The following is a 20,766-nucleotide window of genomic DNA, read 5'->3' on the forward strand; positions in this document are numbered from 1 at the left end:
TTTCCACCCGGGGACATTGAACGGGAATTTGTAAGATATGTATTTCTCACTAGCATGTTGCCTAAGCTGGATGCCAGCGCCCCCTATTGCAGATGGATCTTTTGAGGTGGGCTGGGGCTTCATGCGGAAAAGATAGCGGAACAGAGCCCAATGGGGCTCAATCCCAAGGAAGGCTTCACAGAAGTGGATGAAAATTGAGATGTGGCAAATTGAGTTAGGGTTGAGGTGTTGCAGCTCAATCCCATAGAAATAAAGAAGGCCACGGAAGAACGAACAAGTGGGGAGGGCCAATCCCCGTTCAGAAAAAGAACTAAAAGAGACAATCTCGTCGACATTTTCCATGGGGAAGGGGTCGCGAAAGGGAAGGCGCCAATTGATGAGATCCCTTTCTTGAAGAAGGCCCCCCAACACCAAATTTGCGAGATTGTGGTGAGAACACTTACTAATTGTCCACTCGCCGGTTGCCGCTTGCGCTTCTTTCAAGTCCTTCTGGTTGGTTTTCTTCGGCGCCATTTTGAATCTGTTAAGCCACGAGTTGTTCGCACAATGCTCGGGGGCTGCGGTCGCAGGCTCGAATGATTTCGACTACGCAGGGCGGTGGAGGGGCGACAGCAGGGTGAGATCTAATTGGGGTTTTGTTTTTTTTCTGGCGGCGGTGTATGATCTGAGAGCACGGAAAAAACCCTAACTAATTGCGGGGTTAAATAACCAGTGGTCAGGCAGTGGTTTACTGTGCAAAAGGTGAAGCGTCGCACAAGAGGAATATTTGGAATACGAGCGGTTTTTGGTGGATTTTTTGGGCAGCTATTTGATTAACCATTTTTTCAGGGTTAATTGTCCCAAAAAAAGAGGTTTTTTGAATTTCGAGTTCAATTTCTGCCAATTACATCATCTTGAACTATATTTTCTCAACAGGGAACATTTTTGCCGCGACCTTTGGGATCCTTTTTTCCAAAATTTTGAGAAATTTGGATTCAAGGCTCGGGGGCTGTGAGACACGTGGCATCGACTACTTATTTTTTGAAAGTACTCGAAGAATAAGAAGAAAAGATTCAAGACTAGTTTGACCCTCAGCTTGATTCTTTGATTCAACCTAAGGCTCGGGGGCTACTCCATATAGAGTGCGATTATTCATCGCACCCCGTACCGAAGAAACAATTCGGGGCATGAGCACCTCATAGCTTCGATGCAGTTAGAAGAGTACTCGAAGAGAAATTTCAAGATGGAGCTTCGAAAGAAGTTGAAGATTGCCGCAGAAGTACTCGAAGAGCCTGCAGTACTCAGCTACGAAGAGCTCGGGGGCTTGTCAGACCCGGGGCCACGGGGCTGTGTACGTCAAGGAGTCCATATTGGGCTAGGGGATAGGACGTGTCCTGTACCTTATTTATGTTGTATTCTACCCGCATGTGGAGTAGAACTAGTCGATACAGAAGGAAACTACTCGAGTTGTACTTGAGTACGATTCCTAAGCTAGTATCAGGCTAGGATTCATGTAACCCTGTCCCCCGGATATATAAGGGCGGGCAGGGACTCCCTCAAAACCAAGATCACCAGATCAACATCAAGGCAATACAAACCATCATACAGGACGTAGGGCATTACGCATATTGCGGCTTGAACCTGTCTAAATCTTGTGTTGTCTGCACCTTCGAGTTCCTGATCTCGGCGCATCCCAACCAAAAACTTACCACCTTGGGCATACCCCTCGGTGGGCAGCCGGATAAAACCTGACAACTTATTTTGTTTGTTTGGTCTGTGATAGATCTACCAGGAAAATTTATGGTTGAGCATATGTTAGAGTCCTGTGCTGTAAGTTATATTTTATTCTTTCTACATAAAGTTAATTTCTTAACTTGCCGTGCGATGCTCTAAAAATGCCAAATTAAATCTTGTTAGATTCCTTGTGAAATGCTCTATCTAATGGTGCAACTTGTATAAATGACCCTAGGCTGTTTGGAAGGGTTTAGTGTGTTTATTAGTTTTCTGCCCTGCGAGCTTATTAATTTCATAACTTAGGTTTGAAAAGTGATAAAATGGCAAAACTACTTCTGTTACCTTGGTTGTCATGTCTATGCTCCCTGGTAATTTTCTGTGGATTTATGGAAATGTTTTGTATGCCTTTTAAGATTTAACTTGTGTAGGGCAGCTGAATGTTGGAAAATGCATAAGTACTTTTATAAAAATAATTTTGCTGCAAATTCAACTGTCATGAGTTCTATTTGAAATTCCCTGTGTGTAGAATTTAAACCTTGATTTATGCTTGTTAAGGATATTGTTGAGCGAATCTCGTTTTGTCCCTATGATTAAAGCCTAGCGATCGCGTGTCTTGTTCTTAATGCTTGTTTTGCTTCCTTGTTTAGAGTGATATTTTCTTCTAGTTCATATCATACATACCACATCATTTTCACATCATCGTCATCATTCTAATGCATACATCGTATTCATGCATTATAGTGACCGAAACGCCGGAGGACGAACCCGTTGAGCCCGCCGAGACCGTCGAAGCCGAGCCAGGAGCCGAGTTTGTCGTTGAGCAAGAAGATAACCAAGGCAAGCAGCTAAGCATGATTCCTTGACCCGCTTAACTTGTTTAAAATTAGTTATCTCACTTGGGTATATATGTTTATGCTATATGTTTATCTATTGCATCGTCGATCCTAATTTCATGCTATGACTTCCCTTGCTTTTACTTCCATGTCCTTGACACGTGTAGTTAACAACTAATTGATTAAGCAAATGCTTAGCCATGCTTAGAGTTTGTTTTTAGTTTGCAAGAAGCTTTGGAATAGGGTCACCTTGCTCACTACACCACTTTTAGCTATATTCGCACTTATTCGGTTTGGATGTTGGAAGTTTGGAATGGTTTAGTTGGGAAGTTATGTCATGATTCGAGCGGAAGGTAGGGCCTAGAGAAAGGAGTCTCGGAGGCATAGTCCGCTTGAATCGGTTAAGGACCGTCCGTGGATGACCTTGGATTTGAGCACTTATCGTACTACCATATATCCATTCATGGGGTGGATAAACCAATTACCTTCTAGTTCTAATCTTTGATGCACGGTCCTAGATGCGTGCCCATAGGGCTTTGTAGAGAGGTTTAGGGGTGTCCCCGGTGGACCTAGGTAACTCTTCGCGCAAGTTAGGCATGATGTTCAACGGTTGAAACTTGTCGGGAAAGGTTGATGCGAGTACTCCCTTGCTCAACATGATCGGTTGAGTGATTCGCATGGTCCTTGTGTCGTGTGGGTAAAGAAGTACACAGTTGCAAGGTTATTGAATCAATTCGAATTGCCGCGCTCTCGGTCATGAGCAAGCTCTTTATCCTATGAATTCTTCGTAGAAGTATCGGTTTTGTTGGATGGGTACATGTTACCTCTTTTATGATGTATAGTGGTTGGTTGATTCAATTAACTAGAACTTGAGGTGGGTTGGGCAAGTTAATTAAAATGCTAGGAAGCTAAGTGGTGGAATTAGGGAGCTCATGCTTATTACTTAACCCTAAAGCCTCCTTTGTGAGCCTTCATATGCATAATCCTTCGTTATTATTTATTCGCGTAAGTCTTGCGAGTACCTTTATACTCATATTGCTTTATTAACTAAGATGCAGGTGAGCCGGAAGTGGTGTTTGGCCATTTCTACCACACCGATTCCGGCGCGGGTGAGGAGTAGGCCGACGCGGTTATAATGGTGTTCTTGAGCAAGATGCCATTGATCTATCTCGTTATGTTTTTCCGCTGCGCAATCGTATTTGGGGATATCATTTGCGCAATCTATCTCATTTTTGAATCTTTAAATTTCAGATTTGGAATTTTTCTCTATATTACTCTTGTAATGACTAGTTGTTTAACTTTGTATTAAAATTTGCTCTTTGTGGATCATCGGTGATATATGGGCTTATGATGGTACATGTGTATGCATGATCTTAGGCATATGGTGGAGCACATACCGGGACTACCGGATTTGATATCATTTTAGTGAATGATGGGTTGGTCCTATAGAATGTAGATGTGGGTTAACCCGTGGCACGCCATCAGTGCGAGCGCGTGTTAGTCCTCATCTTCATAATAAGGACCGGCGGTTCGCTTAAAATGGTGTTAGATTGGGCGGTTCTCACAAGAATATTGATTTGTGTACCATAGAACAAGAAAAATATATCCCCAATTCATTCCTCCATGATGTATTTGGTCAATGCCAGTCAGATTATGAAACCGTATCTCTTGTGCACTTTATATTGCCACAGTAGTCCTGGACAAGTCCTTCACATTTTATGTTGCCATTTTCTTTGATTAATATTTCCAAAACGTTTACATATGAATTGTCTCTGATCCTGGCGCAATCTCAGAGACCAATGCCCTGGATATCTGAATGCATGGTGTTTTAGCTGATTTGTTAGTGGCCTAGCTTAGTGGTCCTAAACATTTAAGTTTAACCAAGGATGTGATAAGCTGTATAGGTGATCAAATACCCTAGGATACTAGTTGTGAAATAAAGGCACTAAGATTCATGCACTAGTTGCTAGCGAAAGGAAAGAGGAATGCACTGAGAATGAGAAAATGCTTTATGATATATTCTTGTTTCATTTTGGAAACAGTGTGAGGATGCTTTTGTATTGTTTTGTAGGCTAGGTACTTTCAACTCAACGTCAATGTTGCACATCAGATAGTGTCAGTAGCACCTACAACTTCTACTTGAGTTGAGTTAATTATCACTGAAATCTAGTGGTATGTTGAAGACTTAGGCCATGCTCGAATGATACGATGCTCACTGCCGAAACACACAGTGGTTTCCTTTTGTTCATTCATAATGGATTTTTTGAAGCTGTGAGAATCCATCACCTCTGCTGTAGAGAAATTTCAGTTTGATTCAACAATCATGAGTCATCAAGCAAACATTAATTTCATTGAACATGCACTCATTAGGGGTACATAATTGAAACATCCATTCAACAGTATTTCGAACCACCAAGTCACATTTTTCTGTTCCGTAGCTTTACAATTATGTGTTGTTGCTAATCTGTGGCACCACATAGTTATCTGCATGCAATTCCCAGTTCCATCTTATTATGCTGCTCTCTAATCACTTAAAGATGTTAATGTGGAAGCAAGTATTAACAGCATATACCTGCTAGCTGCCTACTGAAATTACAAACCAAAACTTAAAAACCAAGGTACTTTATCAATATGTTTTCAACAACACATTATTATTCATAGCATCTTTTTCCTAGAACTACCTGCACCAGGCCAATCTGGTCAATACATATGCCTATGAGATAATATTTCACCAAGTTCCTTCAGAACCATGGGACAGTACCGTAGCTACCATCAGACAGAGCTGCAGTTGAGAACATCTGGTCCACTTCGATCTCCATATCAGATCTTTTGGCGAAGCGACCCTTGATCCTTGGCCGTGCTTCTGCATATGTCTTCCTTGTTGCATAACGTATGGTCTTCTCAAACTTCCTATTCTTCTTCTTCTCCTTGTACCTTAGGACCCTGGCCTCTCTGTCCATTGGGCTGAAGTGAAGTGGCATCTGAAGTGAAGGACCTGAGAAGAGACTGATGGCTCCAGCAGGTGTCAGGATGCTGGAGTTTGCCATGTCTGTGACCATGTTGTCTGGTACTATACCCACCTCCATTGATGAGAAAGATATCTGAGATGGAATCGGCAAATGGTCACTGAAATATGCGAATCATAAGGGGATTGCAGGTGTCATAGACCCTGCAATGATGTATAGATGGGTTTAATTTAAGGGGTTAATCCTACACATGGAAAAAATGCGACCTTATTTACTGTTGCAAAATAAGAGACAAAATGTAGTGTAACTTTGTTACCGATGAAATTGGACTACTTAACTGTTATCAAAATGGATAGTTGGGTCCCTATTCTTTGATGTATTGATTGATTTTCATCAAAAGTGTGGAAACATAGCTTTCCGATTATTTGTATATGAAATGAAGTCTCCATCGGTGACTAATGTATAGAATCCGCTTAGAGATAACATGAGTGGTCTATGTTTTAAAGTGCAGGAATCTATCAATAAGTATTCCTAGGGCTTTTCTTATGATTGACTTTTAGAGCAGTGGAGTTGTAGTATACGGTAAGCACATTTTTGCTACTTCCCTTATCATCAGCATAAGAATTGTCTGCCTACAATTAGAAAAAAGTAGAAAACAAAACGAAGTGGAAGAAAGTGAGAAATACCATCGGAGAACTAAAACTCCTCTTTCACCAAGAAACCTACCTTTTGTTGAGACCAATTGATATTACCCTTTTCCTTTTTTTCTAGATAAATGCTTTTATTTGGATATGGTCTTAAATGGAAAGTAACATGCTAACCCAAATTTATAGGATCCATCCTAGAAAAAACACATGACATGTGACAGCATAGTAACAGATGAACTCACGCTGTTGCTGATGGAATCGGTGTAAGCACTGACCCCAGCAGTCATGGAGGCAGCCTGCTCTACAACTCCATAGCCACTCTGCTGCTGCTCTTTTGCCATCGCAACTTGTGAAGGTACCACACACTCTCCAGCTTCCTTATCTCCAAATTCTTTTTGCATCAGCTGCTGCTGCTGCCGTTCTTGCATTCCGTACTGCTCTGTATTGTTGATGTGGTTGTCGCAGTATGAATTGTACCCAACAAGTTCAAAGTATTCTTCCACTTCTGCAAAGTACATGTTGTTGCTACTGATGTTGTTGCTGGTGCTGATGTTGTTGTTGTCAGAATCCTTAGTGAGCAGCAGCCAAGAGTCCACCTCCTCTTCCTTGTCACCGATGGCCCCGGTGGTGGCTGCTGCCTCGGCAAGCACAGAAGCAGCCGGAATGGCTGCAGGGGGAGTGGCACCACGGCCACGCGCTGGTGCCTCCCGGCGAGCGGGTTTGCAGAGTGCACCTTTGCGTCGCAGGCGGCGCAAAGCGCTGCCGCGTCGGCACGGCACACCAGCACGGCGGGGGCACGCTCGCATGCCTCGCAGACACGCACACGCTCATGGCGCGAGGCCACGCGGTTCGCGGAGTGCACCCTCGTGTCGCACGACGCGCAGAGGTACGCAGCGTCGGCGTGGCAGTACACCACGCTCGGCGCCACGCGGCACCCGTCGCACGGCCTGGGCCATGGGCAACTCCCTTCTTCGCCTCCAACCTCCTTCTCGAGAACGTTGCCGCCAAAATTATAATTCATGAACGGAGAGATCTTGGCACTTGCACCACATAGACAATCTAAGAGCCTCAGAGCAAGCTTGTAGTAGGATAATCTAGATAGTATACTGCTACCTTATACGTGGGTGTATATTTGTTCTCCCGTTCCTCTGCCTTTCATGGCTCCTATGCCTTCTTTCATTGACTGTGCGTATGTTGGGGGAGTCACCAATGTCACAGGTTCAGTGTAGAGTACTAATAGCAGGGTGTGAGGAGAATCCTGGGAGTGACACCTGGCTTCATTCTCGGGGCCGAGCATCGCTGTGTGCCTACCTTGTCGTTGGCTTTGTATGTTGCTGCCTCACTGTTTTGTCCCAACGCCAATCCTCAGGCATCGAGTCGTTTTCGGATATAGATTTGATGCTCCTGAGCAAGCCTGGGGAATTAGACAGAGTATACTTCCAGGTAAATCCACTTGAGCAGTTTGTCACGACTTTTAAGCGAAAACTGTCTGCATATTCGCAAGCATGAGGCTTGTTATCGCCTCTTATGATGTAGCCCTGATCTGTCCCTTCTGTTGCACTTTCTCATCTGTATCGCAGGTGAGCTGGACAGTTGCGGAGGCAAATCCCAGGAGCTGGTCTACTCCATGGATCAAGGGAGTTATCTGGTATGTCCTGTGATTGGTACTAACGCCTGCAGCTTACATTCCTTGGTCTGGGCTTAATCTAAAGGTAGAAAATTGGAAGCCACTGTGGTATAAAGGATGCGAAGGGAGGGCGTGGGAAGATGCTGCCCTTCTCTTTATCAAAAGAGAAAGGGAGGGCGGGTTCTTTTGGATTCAAAAGCGTGCGGTTTTGTGCCAGTCGTTGCCACTCCCCCTTAGCCGCTACGCCTTTGGAACCTCGAATGTGAGGTAGCAAGTGGAGATACACAGGAAAAGCCCCAAAGTGCCCTGCCAGGTCACTAGATAGTTTCCTTGCCGCGCTTCTAATCTGCAAATATCTAACGTGATGTGTAGTGGGGAAGTCAAGTTGCTGGGGACGACGTTGCTTATTTCAGCTGCCAGGATATTTGTCTGTCGCCTGATTATGGATATGTTTTTTTCTCCTGGATCACTCAATGAATCCAGGACTCTTCTTTTTTTTGCTCGGGGAGCTATCCTGTGTCTTGCCTTGAAGTTTCTTGAGTTGTGTTCCTCTTTTTCTTTTTTCTAGACCAAGTTATGTGTTAGTACTGATTAACCCTGTTTACAAGTTCACACATGTGTCCATGATTTTCTTAGAACAAAAGAAGCCCCCTCTAAGTTCTGAAGATAACTTAATGATTTTATATTGATTTGAACCAATATTGCTATTTTTTAGTGTTTTCCCTTGATGTGAAAATTTATTGTAGGTCAACTCATGATGGTATATGAAATTGCTTTGTTTGCATTTATTCCTTGGGCTGACAAGTATTCAAATGTCTAACCAAATCTTTGCACAGAATTTTCATCCTAGTGACTATTCTTATGCAAAAGCACGCAAAACTATACCACTCAACCTTTTTTTTTTGAAAGGCATGCATCTTATATTGAGAATCAATATTCTTCCATACAGGCTCTAGTTCTATTTGTGCAGCCAAAAAGCACAATTTTTCCTCCTGTCAAAACCATCTTTATTCCATTGCATGAGTGCATATAGGCACAGCAGTTCTGTAGAGGTTGTGACTGGTGAGCTGCCGGGACTAGGCAACTGCAGAGCGGGCCCCTCAACTCAGGAATTCTGGCAGATGGTGACTGCTAAAGTAAATTCATGGGGTAAAGAGTTCTGAGGGGCTATTTTGGCTTTCGTACTCGGCATATTCACCTTTCCAGAATTATTGATTTCTGGCTATTCTAAAGGGAGACATGTCCTTGTTTCTGCAGTCTGATGCATACATGGAGTTTAACACAACAGTCTAGCTCAACTACTCGTTCTCATTCATAGGAAGCTGATCTAACACGGGAACATGAGGTCTTCCAGTGACACAAGCCAAGGCACGTGAGCAACAATCTCTCTGGAATACATGCAACACCTGCTGTTCTGGATTTTATTTATTTTTATTTAGCAACAGTCAACACCTGGAAAGATCCAAATGTTTTCCAAGAAACAGGCATGCATGCAAGAAGAACAGTTTGATGCATCTGAGTCTGAGATGCACCTAAAGATTTTTCCAAGATTGGTGAACCCATAGCCACCAAACACTAGTGCAGGGTTTGACCCGTTTGTTTTGCCCTAACACAGATCCTTTCTGCTTGCTTACTCCACCAACTACATCAGAGTTGGTTCATCTCCCTCTTGACCCGTTTCTCAGCGCACCACGTAGCGTTGTCTCACTTTGTTATAAAGCCCATGCAGGCCCAGAAACTTATCACAGAAACATCTGAATTGTTATTCACCAGCTGCAGAGGAACAGGCAGAACTTGGCCAGAATTCAGGATGGCCGCAGGCGTGCTGTGCTTCAGGGTATTTGCCCTCTCCATGGCTTGCCTTCTCCTTGCCGTGCCCCTGCTAGTGGCTCAGGACCCTTCGAAGCTAAGCCTGGAGTACTACTCCAAGACATGCCCAAATGTGGAGCACGTTGTCCGCACGGAGATGGAGTGCGCGGTGCGTGCCGACACCCGCAACGCCGCCCTGATGCTTCGCCTACATTTCCATGATTGCTTCGTTCAGGTTAGCACTCTCTGTTCAGACACTGATCAACCTTTTTGTTCACCATGCACGCCAGGAGCTGGAGTTGATACATATCAACCAATGCAGCACTGACAAAGGTGCCTTGCTGAACATCTAAATTCTTAACGGTTATTGCAGGGATGTGATGGATCAGTGCTGCTTGATGACACTGCGACCATGATCGGGGAGAAGCAGGCGGACCAGAACGTCAACTCGCTGAAAGGGTTCGAGCTGGTCGACAAGATCAAGGAGAAGCTGGAAGCTGATTGCCCTGGAACAGTTTCTTGCGCAGACTTGCTCGCCATTGCAGCCAGGGACGCGGTTGTGCTGGTAACCAAACCACATCTATGTTCCTTTTCTCTGTGACGTGCATTTCTGAAATGTCTAGTACGCGAAGTTAGCCTTATGCCATGCATTCTTTATTTTTGCTCGAAACAGTTTCAGATTTTATAAACTCTGAAGTTTCATATAGGCTCGTCATTCGAGCAAAAAGAACTTTTAAATAAGAACCAATACACATAACGTATCCATGTTACATAGCTGAAAACATTGTGTTGCAGGTAGGTGGGCCTTATTGGGATGTCCCGGTAGGAAGATTGGACTCCAAGAAGGCAAGCCTGGACCTAGCAAACAGTGACATCCCTACAGCTCAGCAGGGCCTTCTCACCCTCATTGCCAAGTTCTGGCAGAAAGGCCTTGATGCCACTGACATGGTGGCCCTCGTTGGTATGTTCCTGTTTTCTAGATATTGCTGTTTAAAATCATAATCGCTACTTCAATTAAGATCAACAAACCCTGCTGATGAGGTGCCTCGACAAACGAAAAATACGGGAACCAATTCAGAAATGATAAAGCCATAAACATTAGTTATATAGCAGCAAATTCAATAATTATAAATTGTATTTTCATGTTTTGCAGATTATATTTAACTGACTATTTCCATACCGTGTCAGGCTCCCACACAATTGGATTCGCCAGGTGCGAGAATTTCCGGGACAGGATCTACGGCGACTTTGAGATGACAACCAAGTACAATCCATCATCAGAGACATACCTCAGCAAGCTGAAAGAGGTCTGCGCCCTGGACAGCGGTGATGACAACATCAGCGCCATGGACAGCCACACCTCCGCAATCTTCGACAATGCCTACTACGAGACGCTCATCAAGGGCGAGGGCCTCCTCAACTCCGACCAGGAGATGTGGTCCAGCATCGCCGGGTACTCGACAGCCGATACTGTGAACAAGTATTGGGCCGACCCGGCCGCGTTCTTCAAGCAGTTCTCCGACTCCATGGTGAAGATGGGCAATATTACCAACCCCGCTGGTGGTGAGGTCCGGAAGAACTGCAGATTTGTCAACACATAGGCTGGTGAAAACTGGAAGAAACTCGGTGCCCGTACTGTTCTTTTGATGGTTGGTGGTTGTTTGGAAAATAAGGACGCTCTGCTGAGGCTATGATATTATAGCATATATGTTGTTGCCACTCTGTCAAACATGTTTTGCTGTTTGAACTATGAAGATAAACATCTTGGTCTTGTATTTCTGGGTTCTTCATAACTTTTTTGTGCAAATCACCAGCGGTTTCTGATAAAGAATTTACCACATTTTGTATTATGAAAAGTAGAGCTGAAGAGCCAAGCAAAATCCTTAAAAGAGTTTGGAGACAAGATTTTCGATATTCACTCTTATTGTCTCAACTACTAAACCAGTCAATATCGACAGCAGCACACGGTTTTGTGGTGTTCTTTTGTACAATTTATGCAAGATATCCTTAATGCAATGACAGCTCCCGTTGGCGCTCGAGAGGAAAAAGGTTTACGCAAGATACTTCTATAGTTAAGTGTGGTCTGTTGTCGACGCAAGGTTCTCAGTTCTCATGCTGCACAGCAATTGCTTCTGCTGCTGCTAAAAATAACCAGACCGGAATAATTTGAATATTTACCGTGATTTTCCACATCTTGGTCTTTTATTTCTGGGTTCTTCATATCCTTTTTGCATGCACATCGACAGTGGGTTCTGATAAGGTATTACCACCTTTTCCATTCTAAGCCAAGCAAAATCCTTGAAAAGAGTTTTGAGACGAGATTTTCCACGTTCAGTCTTATTAACCTGATTCCTAAACCAATGCATACCGATAGAAGGTTTTGTGCGGGAGGAAAAAGGTTTATGCAGGATACATCTCTCGTTAATCCACACGAGATTCTCAGTTCTCACGCTGTACACAATTGCATCTGCTGCTGGAAAAAGAAACCAGAGAGGAATAAATTGAATATATATTTACTACGACAAGAATCGTATGCTCCCTATCGTGTCAAATCTTTGTCCAAAAGAGAGCAAAGGGAAGAATCCAATTCCGAGTCTCCTCGCGCTCGATATTTGTCTTTTAAATTTTCAGTTCAACATCGTTCTTCTTGGTTGCTGAAGATAAATTTCACACAACCTATTGCATTCAAGATCCTGATCAAAATAAAAAAAATGCACCGCTGTAGTATCATCTGAAGCTCCTGAAACTGAAACCTTATGCAACTCATCAATGAAAAATAATGCAGCCGCAGAACATTTGCAAGAATATGGCAGGGGCACTGCCTTTTCATTAGGTGAAGAGATGAGCTTACAAAATACTAGCCTGGCCACAAGACACCAAGGCTGGCCAAGTAATTATCCAACTAGGTAACAATCGTTTTGTTGTTCTTGGATGAGAGAATCAATTCTTTCGTGACCTTTGCTTTCATCTAGCTTCTTCTCAATACATTCCGTTCCCCACTATACTGCAAGAAAACCAACAAAAGAATAACCTTGAATTCTAAACCTCCTGGTGAGTAATTCGAAAATGAAATCTGATAAGTGTCATACATATAGGGAAGGACAGGAATACCATGCAAGAGATTGTGGAACTGAATGCAACAACAAACTTATGACTTTACCCGCAAAAATAAAAACTTATGACTTGTAGTTTTAGCAGTCGGTAGATTAGCCTGTGAGATCGTCAGGTTGTTGGACTTAGGCACCGGTGCAGTCCTGGAACAGTCTTACCCCGAATTCGCACCGCAGATGAGAGGATTCCCGACTATGCTGCAAGAAAACCATGAGCAGAGAAAAACCTTAAATCTAAAACTTTCTACTAGTACCAATTCAGGGCCGTACCTAAGATTTCGAGGCCTAGTGCGATAGACAAAATGAGACCCTACAGTTAGAAAATATAAGTAAGTGGAATGTATTTTGATTTGATTTTATAATGCACTATGACTGAGTGCATGCTATCCTGATCGGCGGGACAGGAGAGAAAAATTTACAATCGCAGAATACCTATAAGGAAGATTATTGGAGGAAAAACAACCAAATTAAACCTATCTCATGAAGACATGGAGTCACCTTGCTTGTCTGTTTGAGAAGAAGAAGCCACAGCTATCAAATGCAGTCATCCATGTTGAATGATGGACAATGGAGATCATTATGCATGAAAGAAAACGGCAGCATATTGGACTAGTTGCCTTTATTTTTTTTCTGGATTAGTTAGTAGTATTAGTTGTTGATAGCAAAATTTGATAACTTTAATAGCTTAAACATGACCTGACAGGCTGATAACGTGATCAAGTGATTTATTTGGCTGAATTTCGAGTTTAATTCAGTTTACAGTAACAAAAACTAGCTAGATCAAAGTGAAGTTAGATCAAAGTGAAGTTAGAAATAACAGCAGATTGCATGCCGGGGTTTATACGTGATGAAAAAGAAAGAAGCTAGAGAGAAGCAAGCAAGCATTCATTGAGATTTTGTGGACATGCTAAAAAAGGAAAGATTGTATGCATGCTTGCATGCATTTGTCAGGGAAAGGAAGGTAACAGTCAAGTGCATGCATGCATGTATAGAGTTACTACTACCTCTGCATCCCAGATTTTAGGGGCCCTAAATTCTGGAGGCCCTATGTGGTCGCTCCACTTGCACTGCCCATTGTACGGGCCTGTACCAATTTGCCATGCTTCCAAGCTGAAAATCACAAAGACAAAATTACAGCCTTACTAGAGTGTTCCGGCAAACAGTCTCGGTATCTGAACCACTCAAGTTATTGTATGATAAATCTCTGGGAGACAAGAGTGCACAGTGAATACACATTGAACAAAACTACAGCTACCCAGACTCAATCACTCACAAATACTGGACGCTTTCAAGGTGGGCCACAGAGGAGGGGATTTCACCATACAAGTGGTTGCCGGAGAGATTGAGTTTCTGGAGCTTTGCAAGGTTGCCAATCTCTGATGAGATTGGTCCATTTATATTGTTGTTCTTGTTAGCACTATAGGATAAGCTAGGCTTACCGATTCCATCGGGTTGTTAGATCTAGCACCTGGTCTTTAGGCTAGAATATCGCACGCATCCGTTTGCCATGCATGCTACTGTTGTACATGTATAAAACTCACACGAGATGATCAATACAATTGTTGATTGCCTCTCTATCTCTTTCATGGTATCAGCTTACCCTCGATTCTAAACTTCCGCTGCTCTCAACCTCTCCAATGGCGCACAGCCCATCCTCCTCCTCCGACGATGCTTCTGCTGCTCACGGCCTCAATCCATTCGCCGCGCAGCTACCCATCGCTGCCTGCACCATGCAACTCGTCAACATTCGCTCTCATGTGCCTGACATCCTGGATCTGAAAGACTCAAACTACTCCGCCTGGAGTTCCTTCCGAGCTGACATTCTGCAAGTTCGGCATCTTCGATCACGTTGATGGCACGATCGACGCCCAGACTCGCATCTACGACGCCGAGTGGACCAAGATCGATCACTGCATCGTCTCTTGGATCTACCTCACCATGTCCAAGGACATTCGCGACATGGTGTTCCAGCGCCGCACGACGGTGTACGCCCTTAGGATGGCGGTCCGTGGCCTCTTCCTCAACAATGCCATGCAGCGTGCCGTATACGCGCTGCAGGACTTCCACAGCCTATACCAAGGTGAGCTCAGTGTTGCCATGATGAACCCTCCTCCAACCTTCTTGTACGTGCGCTCCTACCTACTCCAGGAGGAGACACGCATGGACCGCACACACAAGATGGAGGCGGCCACGGCACTCCTCGCCGCCAGCTCCAACACTATCGCGGGCACGACGGCCAAGTCGCCCTCCTCACCGTCTCATGCGCCGTCCTCCTCCTCTCCGTCCAAGAGTGGCAACGACCGCAAGAAGAAGCGCAAGCAGTCTGCCGGACGCGGGCGCAACAACTCCACTCCTCCGGCTCCCGCGGGAGCCACGGAGCCGTGGGCACCCGCCTACAACCCCTGGACCGGAGTTGTCCAGGCGTGGCCAATGCCCCAGTGGCGCCCCTCCAACTCCAGCGTTCTCGGCGCTCGCCCGAGCGCACTGCCTCACGCCATGATGGCGTCCAACATGACGATGAACTTCCTCGGCAACCCCCAGACCGGGACCGGCGCGCCGCACAACATCCTCACCGTGCTCCACGGTCAACCAGCGTCCTCGGCCAACTACAACGGCGGAGGCGAGTGGTTCGTCGACACGGCGCCAGTTCACACATGGCCACTCACCCTGGTATTTCCCACTGTCGACCCGTCCCATGTTGTTCTTCACACATTGTGGTCGGTAATGGAGCCCCTCTACCAGTGACACACACTGGAACGGTTTCCATCCCCACTGCTACATCTTCCATTCAGCTCAATAATGTTCTCGTTTGCCCGTCCTTGATTAAGAATCTAATTTCCATTCGAGCTCTTACTCGTGATAATAATGCATTGTGGAATTTGATGCGTTTGGATTCTCCATCAAGGATCTACACATGAGGACGGTTCTCCTCCGATGTGACTCCGTCGGTGATCTTTACCCTCTCCGCTCCTCCACCGGCGCCAACACTCCACAAAGCCTTCACGTCGACACCACCTCAGCTCCATGGCATGCTCGTCTTGGACATTTGGGCGATGCATCTCTCTCTCTCTCATTTACTTCGTAATTTTGATTTCTCCTGTACACGGACGGAAGATCATACATGCCATGCCTGTCATTTTGGCAAGCATGTATGTCTCCCGTTCGCTAGCTCCAGCAGCGTGGCTTCCTTTCCGTTTTAGTTACTTTACTGTGATGTATGGACATCACCCATAATAAGCAACTCTGGTTATCGATTTTATTTGGTTGTTCTTGATGATCATACCCATTATGTTTGGACTTTCCCGCTGCGACACAAATCAGATGTTCTGGCTACTTTGTTATGCTTTCATGCTTATGTCCAAACTCAGTTTCGCACTAACATCTGCAGCTTCCAAACAGATAACGGGAAAGAATTTGATAACCACGCGTTCCGCTCATTTCTGTCCACGCATGGCATCACTCTCCGTCTCACATGCCCATATACATCGCAGCAGAACGGCCGTGCCGAGCGCGCTCTACGGACGCTGAATCACAGCGTCCGTGCCCTTCTGTTCCATGCGGACGTCCCCACGACGTTCTGGCCCGACGCGCTTGCCACCGCGACTTACACGCTCAATCGCCGCCCTTGCCGTCCACGAAAAATGCCACACCATATGAGCTGCTCTTCGGTCATGCTCCAAGCTATGCCCACTTACGCGTGTTTGGGTGCTTGTGTTATCCAAATCTGACCGCCACTGCTGCTCATAAACTGGCACCCCGCTCTACAGCCTGCGTGTTCATGGGTTACCCCGTGGACACCAAGGGCTATCGCTGCTATAACCCATCCACTCGGCGCGTCATCGTCTCCCGACATGTTTACTTTGATGAGCACCGTTTTCCGTTCAGGGACATGACGCCGCGGGCATCGACACCGCCGCCCGTAGCCCCCGTCGTCGACGTCGTGCTGCGCCTCCCCGTTGCCGCCAAGCCACGTCTCGTCGCTGGCACCCTGCGGCCTCCATTCAGTTTCCGGCTTCGACAACGCCCAGCGCCACGGCACCATCATCAGGACCAGCACCAGCAGCGCAGGAAGGCCTTCCGGCTGCATCATCACCCGCGCCGACAGCAGCGACACCTGCGATGCCGCCACCTCCTACCGCGGCGCCAGCGTCGCCCACGATGTCACCCACGCCGACACCCATGGCGTCTCCCAGCGCCGCGCCCGCGTCGCCCACGCCATCGCCCACCCTGATGCCCATAGCGTCCTCTCCAGCCGTGGGGCCCGCGTCTGCCACGACATCGCCGTCCTCAACGGGCACGTCTCCGGTCGCAACGCCTACGTTGCCCACATCGCCGCCTCCAAGTTCTGCGCCTTCCGCACCATCGCCGACTCCTCCACCTGCAGGGCATCCAATGACGACATGGTCCCGGGCCGGCATTTTCATGCCCAACCCGAGCTATGCCCCAGCCGACAATGCCCACATCATCACCGGCAAATGGATATTTCGGAACAAGCTCCGTCCCGATGGCACTCTCAAACGCCGGAAAGCAAGATGGGTTGTTCGTGACTTCCTGGAGTCAACTTCGATCACCTTCGATCAGACCTTTTCACCAGTGGTCAAGCCGGCCACGATTCGCACGGTCCTCACCCTCGCCTCATCCCGGCAGTGGCCGGTGCATCAGCTCGATGTCAAGAATGCGTTCTTGCATGGCGAACTGCAGGAACGGGTCTACTGTCAGCAACCATCCGGCTTCATCGACAGCATGCACCCCGATCATGTCTGCCTCCTCTCCAAGTCACTCTACGGCCTTCGTGAAGCACCTCGGGCGTGGTATCAGCGGTTCGCCGGCCATCTTCAACAGCTCGGCTCCGTCTCCACCGGCTCTGACAATTCTCTCTTTGTGCTCCAACGCGGCGGCAACATGGCCTGGTTACTGCTCTACGTCAACGACATCGTACTCATGGCATCCACGATGTCACTTCTGCAGGCCGTCATCCAGCAGCTGCATAAAGAATTTGCCACGAAGGATCTCGGGCCCTTGCACTATTTCCTTGGCATTCAAGTTCAACGTACCGCAGATGGCTTCTTCCTTGGCTTCTTCCTTCATCAGGAGTAGTACGCGGACGACATTCAGGCACGAGCTGGTATGATGAATTGCAAGCCGGCAGCAACCCCCGTCGACACCAAGCGTCTGCAAGCGACGGCAAGCCATTCGACGACCCCACGTTCTATTGGAGCATTGCAGGCGCATTGCAATATCTGACGCTTACACGCCCAGGACTTGCATACGCGGTGCAACAGGCATGTCTGCACATGCATGCACCCCGCGACGTTCATTGGGCCTTGATCAAGCGGATACTTCGCTATGTCCGAGGGACTACACGCCACGGTATGCATCTACGCACTACACCAAAATAGGTCATTTTCATCGGCCATATTTATTTTCGTCGGTCCACAGGAAACCGGCGAAAATAAATATATAATTTCGTCGGCTAAAGCCATGATCCGTGATCCGTGATGTCACGAGAACGTCTCGTGACATCACGGATCATGGCATGATGCGGAGTTCGCTGGAGCAAATATGCCAAAGCCGACGAAATTACACATTATTTTCGTCGGCCTTGCCGTGGCCGACGAAACTAATGACCTATTTTCGACGGCTTGACCAAAGCCAACGAAAATAACTATATTTTCATCGGCCTACTAAACCGACGAAATCAGTAGTTTCGTCGGCTTGACCTAAGCCGACGAAAATAAAGAAATTTTCGTCGGTATAACTTGGCCGACGAAATTAAACTTATCCTATCTCTTCAGCAGCTCACTTTCCGCCCCGCCGCCGCCTGTTGCTTTCACTGCGTTTCACTCCCGCCCGTTGCGCCGCCCGCCGCCCCGCAGCCCGCCGCCCCGCGCGCGCCTGCCGCTACGCGTGCGCCCGCGCGGCCGTGCCCGCGCCCGCCGCGCCGCGCGTCGCCGCGCCCGCCGCCCCGCGAAACCACAAGCTCTTGATGACTACCAGCCAGGGGACATCTCCTTCCTCTTCCTCCTCGTGATAGGGTTCAGTTTGAGGTTGTACCTCCACCCCCAGGGGACAAGTATTTAGATTTCTCACATGACAAATGATGTTAGCATATTGGTGATTTGGTGATCAGAAGTGCCTCTAGTCTTTTTGTCATGGTTTTTACTAAGATATGATTGGAAAATAGTAGCTGAATGTGTATATTGGTGACCATGTTTACACCCAAAACGGCATCATCTTGGATCTGATAGAGTTATACATTTTGGTGCAATAGAACTATGAGGTGTTGGTCAGCTCCTGTCCGTCATATTGTATTATAATGGCAGCTTATCATGTTATACTTGTGTTATTATACTAAAATACACCTTTCAGTCATGGGAAAATAATTTTTCTTCTCTTTTCAGGATGAGACAACATTAGTGTGGTATTCAAAAGGGAGGGAAAAACGCTTGAGCTTAAGCTCGGTGTCAGCTGTGGTTCTCGGACAGAAGACTGTACGCAGTTCATTTTTTACTGAAAAACCATGGTCTTCATTATTCATTGCATACCACAATTATTTCTAAGGACTTCAGAATCTTGCAGATAAAATTTCTGCGACAGCGTTGCCCAGAAAAGGAGTCCCAGTCCTTATCACTTATTTACAAAAACGGAGAGCGCTCACTTGACTTGGTATTGGCATTGCTATATTTTAAGTCAGTTTGCTTAGTAAGCTTGTACCATCCATTTTTCCTTACGGGCACCATATCTCTTTGAAAACTATGACCAGATCTGCAGCGACAAAGATCAAGCTGAATACTGGTATCTGGGCTTGAGGGCTTTATTACCAGCTCCGTTTAGTCCTTGTTCGTCAATTGGTTCAAGAAGCAGTAGACAGATAGACAGTTGCACAAATACTCCTCGCAGCTATATTCAGCTTAAGAGTAGGCTACCAAGTGTGCATAGCACACCCAGGCACATACAGGTTAGTTCCAGAAGTCACATCATAGCATCTAAATGGCATCATGGTAATATGGTATATAACACGCTTTGGCATTTTTCTTTGGTACTGCATATAGCAATGCCTGCTTTTATTTGGGCACTGGGAAGGAGCTTCTTGTGGCACACTACAGGGTATTTAACTGTATTTGGTTACCTATCTGAATTTTACATTTTAAGGCCAATCAACAAACACAACATTCTTAGGTTGTTCCAACCTACATCCATCTCAACAGACCACACACTTATTAGCTGTAACTGCAAGGGTATTAAATGTGATCCACATTGAAATGATTTGACTTGCCTTTGAACCCAACAATGAGTGTTGGTTTAACCTTGTTTGTGTGTAAGTAGACATGGCTTACTGACATGTTATTCTGTTTCTAAACACCTACTGCTCTTGGTTAAATTAAACTCTTCATTTTGGATCTGATGATTCCTGTACTGCATTTCATATTAAGGTACATCCATCACACAGGAACTCCAAGACACAGGGAATTTTTTCAGGGGGTAGTGTTGATTATTCAGAAGCATTGTTTTACCCAAGACAGCGAACATTATCTGACATAGATACCTACCTGGAAAAGCTTACACGCAAGGTGTCAAATCCAGATATACATGGTTTGAAAAATATTGTGGTTGCTGAAATTGCATCCTCTACTATATTTTGTCCTGAAAGTTGGTTGCTAGAGCATCGCAGCATATCACTATGTTCACCAGCTGCTGTTCGATCCATGTCCCATGCAACCAATTGGAATTTTCTTTTGCTCGAGTACACTTACATTATACGATAGTTCAATAAATATAAGCTTAACTGATTTCACACTTTTAAAATTGGTTAGTATGCACATAGATGGCTGGTTTTGATTTAGTTGGCTGTATGATCAAGAACCAAAGTTGCACATTTTGAAATCAGAACTTCCAAGACCACACACGTATGCTAGATATCACTAATTTTTGTGAGAAGGCAGCTGCCGAATATTACATGAGTGCCTGTGCTTCCAGACTGTGTTTTTCGTTTTGTCTATGTGATTTGATGTCCCAATCATAATGCTTAATCACAATTTTTTCGGTATAAGTATTGAAGGA

The 20,766-nt window shown here is 45.8% G+C and overlaps 2 protein-coding genes across 2 annotated transcripts; one reads left to right on the forward strand and one right to left on the reverse strand.

Moving 5' to 3' along the window:
- Positions 1-5,193: 5,193 nt before the first annotated feature.
- On the reverse strand, positions 5,194-7,347 carry LOC112889927 (zinc finger protein HD1-like). The gene is given in 3 exon segments (XM_025956731.1): positions 5,194-5,647; positions 6,402-6,841; positions 6,844-7,347. Coding segments are annotated over 3 exon segments (1,137 nt in total). The 5' UTR covers positions 7,181-7,347; the 3' UTR covers positions 5,194-5,287.
- A 2,197-nt stretch (positions 7,348-9,544) lies between these two features.
- On the forward strand, positions 9,545-11,498 carry LOC112889586 (peroxidase 11). Its single transcript, XM_025956303.1, has 4 exons — positions 9,545-9,830; positions 9,969-10,160; positions 10,391-10,556; positions 10,784-11,498. The coding sequence occupies exons 1-4, from the start codon at positions 9,597-9,599 to the stop codon at positions 11,194-11,196; spliced, it is 1,005 nt and encodes a 334-aa protein (XP_025812088.1). The 5' UTR covers positions 9,545-9,596; the 3' UTR covers positions 11,197-11,498.
- The last annotated feature ends 9,268 nt before the right edge of the window (positions 11,499-20,766 follow it).

The sequence above is a fragment of the Panicum hallii genome, chromosome 4 (genome assembly GCF_002211085.1).
Source record: "Panicum hallii strain FIL2 chromosome 4, PHallii_v3.1, whole genome shotgun sequence".
NCBI lineage: Eukaryota > Viridiplantae > Streptophyta > Magnoliopsida > Poales > Poaceae > Panicum > Panicum hallii.